Below are 6,000 nucleotides of genomic sequence, written 5' to 3'. Positions count from 1 at the left end.
CCACAGACACACACAGACACACACACACATAGACACATACACACACACATATAGACACATATACACATACTGTACACACACATAGATACACACACACAGACACACACAGAAAAACACACAGAAACACACACACATAGACACACATACTGTACATACACAGACACACACAAAAATACACACATTAGTACTACAGTTAGTACTTGTTACACTTGAGTGTGTCCTCATGATACCTCCAATGTACACAAACACACACACACACACACACGCACACACACACAGGAAACGTTTGTGGGTGAAGGTTCCCATTACAGTTTTAATGTATATACCAGTATTTAAAAAGCTCAAGTGGAGTTTAGAAAGTGAAAGCTCTGTGGCTTAAGGGATCGAGTTCAAATACATGTGGAGGTCTATGTGAAAATAAGCAGAGCTTCTTCTTGGTTGGAGAAGTCAGTGTTTGTGTTGTCTGATGACTCACACACAGGTTGTGGCAGAGACACACTGCATTTCTGATCGCTGACTGTCTTCTGTCTATCTAATCCTGTTCACCTGAACTTGTGGAACGATGGCACTTTCCTTTTTTTCATAAATGCACTTTGTTTACTTTCTTACAGAAAGCAATTTACGTTTATTGCAGTTAAAATAAAATAAAAATAATAAAATAAAAGTGCTTTTAAGGAGTCTATCGTTGAATACATGAACTCTGGTTCACTAGGTTACAGACTTTAGATACAATGAGACTAAAACACTATTTTATTCATTTTCTACCGCTTATCCGGATTTCTCGGGTCACGCGCGCGTCATCGGGCATCGAGGCAGGATACACCCTGGACGGAGTACCAACACATCACAGGGCACACACACTCTCATTCACTCACACACACACTACGGACAATTTTCCAGAGATGCCAATCAACCTACCATGCATGTCTTTGAACCGGGGGAGGAAACCGGAGTACCCGGAGGAAACCCCCGAGGCACGGGGAGAACATGCAAACTCACACACACACAAGGCGGAGGCGGGAATCGAACCCCCAACCCTGGAGGTGTGAGGCGAAGGTGCTAACCACTAAGCCACCGTGCCCCCCTATTTTATTTTATTTGATTTTTTTTTTTGCTTTGGAGAAAGTGCTAGTTTAAGTGTTTCATGAATAAGTAGGTCTTAAACCGTTGTTTGAATTTATTCGGTGACTGAGAGATGGTGGGACCCGGACATGCTGAGATCTGAAAATGTGTGTGTGTGTGTGTGTGTGTGTGTGTGTGTGTGTGTGTGTGTGTGTGTGTGTGTGTGTGTGTGTGTGTGTGTGAGAGAGAGATAGAAACAGGGAGACTGAGAGGGTGAAAAGCACCTGATGGTCTACTGTTGTGTCATTGTGATTAATCACACGTCGTTTGGTGTGTTTTCCGATTTGTCCTACAGAGACCATTTTACTGTAGAGATACCGCTTCCACTCCAATCCTTCCAGACGTTACCAGACGAAGTACGTCAGGGGAAGCTGCTGCACGTCTTCCCTGTGCTCTTCAATGTGGGCATCAACGAACAGCAGACAATCGCCGAGAGGTACACGTTAAAGCGCTAGGTCTAAATTCCCACAATAAAGTTACCTCAGCGTTTCCAAAATCCGTCATCCGATATCTCTCTGGACAGATTCCTGTTTAATCCCGCAGTTACTGAATCTCTGCCTGTTTTAACCTCTTCTTCTTCTTTTTTTTTCTTCTTCTCTCTCGCTCAGGTTTGGAGATATATCCTTACAAGAGCGGATAAATCAGAAAAATTTCGATATCTTAGAGACATACTATAAGTCCCTCAGCGACAGGATTCCATTAGAGTGTAAGTCAATATTTCACTCACACGTAACTGAACCCTGTACAGCCTGTACCTGATCCTCTACTGTTTTTTTTTTTTTCTTTTCTTTCTTTGTTTAAGGAGTCATTCATCTTAATCATCACATGCGTGGTCTTGTTTGTGTAGGCACGATTAACCTCGATCCGTATCGTATTCATATTTATCCTTTTTACCAAAGAATCTGTTGCTGCGTAAGACGGTAAAAATACACAAATCTGCATGTATCTTTGCAAACGTTCTCGGACGTGTTCGAGCAGAGATCCTGATTGACTCTGACGACGGTGTATTTAAATGTGTAGCTGCTCCGTTCCCTCGAGAGCTGTGAGAATAAAGTTAACGAGACGTGATGTTCTGCACTTGGACTTTTTTTTTCCCTGTCGAACGTGATACGGTCTTCACATTTTTGCATCACGACGTGAAGATATTCTTGACACTCGATCGTGTTTAGAAAACATTTCCGATCCGATATCTGATTGGACAAGACGCATTCCTTGGACGAGACGTTCAAAAAAACCAAAAAAAAAAAAACAACGTACATACATCCGTGACCGGATCAAAAGAACTGAAATGTCTTTTAAAGCTTTATCTTATAATCCTGTTCATTCTTTACATTATTCCATAGAAAAGCTTTTTTAATACTGTTGCTTAGCAACCAAAGCTTATTGTTACTGTACTTAACAATATGACACTACGTTCTGTGGCTGAAGGATTGTTTATAATTCTCTGAATGTGATTATTTACATTTGTATTTATTTTATTTATTTAAAAGCAATAATCCACTGAATAATGTGTGTTAGATGTAACTCTGTCATACTGTATATATACTGCAAGTTGTTCTTAAATCTTTCTGTTTATCTCTTCGTCTCTCTCTCTGTCTCAGGCCTGCCTTCTTTTCAGATGCAGCCAGATGTTAAGGAGCTGCTTGAGACGTTGGGGCAGAACGTGGTGACCAAGAAAAGGAAGAATGTGGAAATTCTCTGGCTTGCAGGAGCGGTAAGTGCAGCTGCAGATTCTGTGCCAGAACAATGAGGAGTAATGAGGAACCACTAAAGCATGAATGAAGGCTGCTGGTTTTATAGCCTGAACACAACAACCATGCAGACAGTTTTGTAAATATCTAAATCAAGCTTAGGTAGGTAGGTAGGTAGGTAGGTAGGTAGAGGCAGCATGATGCAGCACCACTGGAGCAGACAGGGGTAAGGGCCTCACTCAAGGGCCCAACAGTGACAGCTTGGTAGTGCTGGGGCTTAAACCCTGATTCTCTGATCAACATCCCTGAGCCTTAACCTCCACTGACCCTGTTTATGTGCGTCATTTGAAACAGTTGTTATTGTTAACCAGTCACACCAGAAATTTCTGTCACTCACTCATTCTCTCTCACTCTCTCTCTCTCTTTCTCTCTCTTTCACATGCACACACACACACACACACACACACACACACACACACACACACACACACACACACACATACACACTCTTACTCAATCAATCACTCACTCACTTCCTCTCTCACTGCACTGAGAATTGTATCAACACTACAGAATATCTTTTACTAATATACTATAGTGTGTAGTGAATAGGGGACAAATTCAGGGTATTAAGATAAGATATTATTAAGATAGCATTTAATCACACACACACACACACACACACACACACACACACACACCATCGGGTTTTGGGAAGCCAAATCGGGTTCATGGAAGCAAATCCAGCGACTGTAGAGCTAAGTCTCAGTGCCGGTCCCATAAATAGAAACGTGAGGGTTGCGTCAGGAAGGTCATCCAGTATGTAACTAAAAAAACATGTACTTTAAAAAATGTGAGGTCCAGATGATCCATGATGATGCACATTGTGCATTTCATTCTGTATTCCTTAGTCTTGTTACCTAGTGACCCAGTATCAGTGTGATCACTGATAATCTGATAGATAAGTGAATAAATAAAATGGCGTACAGTAAATATTCGTATTCCCGTAAAGAGTAAGTTCTCCTGAAATGATTGTGAGATCACGGCTATGCCTGTATAGTACAGTACTTTCATTCCTGTTTTTTGTGTGTGTGTGTGAGGTGTTTATTTATTTCACCATCAAAAGTAGTTGCTGCTCAAGCGAGAAAGGAATTTGGATTCGTGCCTGTGTTTTATTTTGTACTTTGCTCCTTTATGCATATCGTGTTTCTGCCATTAATAGCATGAGCATGAGATATGCGTTGGCAACGGGTCACATGTCTTTTACCGGGAAAGTGTATCATTTCCCTGCAGAGTTTATTTTAAGTGACAACCAATGAACTATTTGTTATAAATAAAGAATGTTATCTATCCTGACAGATCTGTCGGCGGCTTAACGGCATCCGATTCACCAGCTGTAAAAGTGCTAAAGACAGGACGTCCATGTCAGTGACGCTGGAGCAATGTGCCCTGCTGAGGGACGAGCACCAGCTCCATAAGGACTACTTCGTCAGGGCACTGGACTGCATGCGCAGGTAAATGTCCTTCGAAGTGATTCGATTCACTTCGATCCTGATTCTTCATCATCGACATTTATCACTTTCAGACACCTGCTCCACAGTCACGTAACTCCTCACGCACTTACTAGGCGTCTATAGGCTCTTTGACTTAACTGACAAATCCTTGGTGTGCAAAACCATTATTTGTAAAGGTTTAAGTCTTTACTATGAATATATTTGTTTTTAGGTCAAATTTATTATTCAGTATATTTATTATATATTTATTAATCCAATTCGAGTTTATTTGTATGGCGCTTTTTACAACGGACGTTGTCTCAACGAGCTAAAAAAATGTACAAAAGATAAAGTAAGGCTGCTATTTTGTAAATAGAGCTGGCACCAATTTGCTTGCATGGATCGTTACTGGGCCTATGTCAGCCGAAATAAGATAAGATAAGATAATAAATAGATAGATAGATAGATAGATAGATAGATAGATAGATAGATAGATAGATAGATAGATAGATAGATAGATAGATAGATAGATAGATAGATAGATAGATAGATAGATAGATAGATAATTCGATATAAAATTCAAATAGTTTTTTTTTTGTCCAGTGAAAGTCTTTTACTGTCAAGTGATTAAGTAAAAAAAAAGTAAGTCAAAAGAATATAATACCCAAGTATGGCGCATACTCTACTCTCTGGATGCTCTCAGTATATTTTTTTTTATTTTCCAGGAAAAAATGGTGCACTTAATTCACAGCTATTTTAATCCTCTCACAAATAACAAAGAAAAGCTTTATAAAGCTTAAATAACAATGAAGACAATATGTTGCAGGCAATCAGAAGGTGTTCTCGAGATGAGACGGCATTTTAAAATAAACACTCGGTTTAAAGACAGTAATCTACAACACTTATTAGTTTTAATTATGGTTTACTAGATTTGTAGCCGGTTATGTCTGAAAAGCATCAGATGGGAGTTCAAAGCAATCTGATCCTCTGAGCTCAGACCTGCTCGTATTTGTTTTTTTCGGGTGGAATGTTAGAGAGAAATATCAGCATGCCTTTCTGCTCATTATGGATATCAGGGCTTTGTCTTTAATTCCAGGGTTAAATAACCGCTGCTGATTCATGCTGCAATCCTAAGCCTGTGTTTTCTCTCACAATAAACAAATGCAGATGCTAGCTCATTGTTCTTAATAATAAGCTTATTATTCTCAAGCTCTCCCTGAGTGTCCAGGATCTACCCGAAGATCTGTTTCTGCTCATTTTTTTGAAAGCGAAACAACAAAAAAAAAAACAAGATGTTAATTCAGAAGTAAAGTCTAAGTAAAGACTTACACATCCGGAATTATATATAATTATTAGCACCCACGGGTTTTTCTTTCCTCAGCAGAAAACACTGAACGCTTTCACTTCTCATTTTCTCTGCATCTTTTTAGAGAAGCCACTTCTCTTTAGTTTGGTTTCATGTACAGAAAGATTTGGAAATTCGTTCATTTTCAACACATTATTTCACAACGTTGAGACCACAGACAGAGGAGGCCACGACCTGCCGCTACGTACAGTTACATCTAAATATTTCTACTTAATATATAGAATGATTGAGAGAGAGAGAGAGAGAGAGAGAGAGAGAGAGAGAGATGTGTGATGTGAATGCCGAGAAGTGATTTAGTACATAGGGATAACAAGAGGCTTTGAGGTGA

At 39.8% G+C, this 6,000-nt stretch overlaps 2 protein-coding genes across 11 annotated transcripts in view; one reads left to right on the top strand and one right to left on the bottom strand.

The window, feature by feature from the left end:
* Nucleotides 1-6,000, bottom strand: part of il15 (interleukin 15) — a 54,592-nt gene that overhangs the window by 27,786 nt on the left and 20,806 nt on the right. The gene's annotated exons all lie outside the window — the stretch shown is intronic.
* inpp4b (inositol polyphosphate-4-phosphatase type II B) overlaps nt 1-6,000 on the top strand; it is a 294,006-nt gene that overhangs the window by 281,576 nt on the left and 6,430 nt on the right. For all 9 annotated transcript variants that reach the window (XM_027145915.2, XM_027145914.2, XM_047812844.1 and 6 more), the window contains 4 exons: nt 1,418-1,558; nt 1,731-1,828; nt 2,724-2,836; nt 4,173-4,327. In XM_027145915.2, coding sequence (XP_027001716.2) covers nt 1,418-1,558; nt 1,731-1,828; nt 2,724-2,836; nt 4,173-4,327 — 507 coding nt within the window. The remainder of the gene's footprint in view (nt 1-1,417; nt 1,559-1,730; nt 1,829-2,723; nt 2,837-4,172; nt 4,328-6,000) is intronic.

Source organism: Tachysurus fulvidraco, chromosome 4 (genome assembly GCF_022655615.1).
Source record: "Tachysurus fulvidraco isolate hzauxx_2018 chromosome 4, HZAU_PFXX_2.0, whole genome shotgun sequence".
NCBI lineage: Eukaryota > Metazoa > Chordata > Actinopteri > Siluriformes > Bagridae > Tachysurus > Tachysurus fulvidraco.
This window is presented reverse-complemented; position numbering and strand designations above follow the sequence as displayed.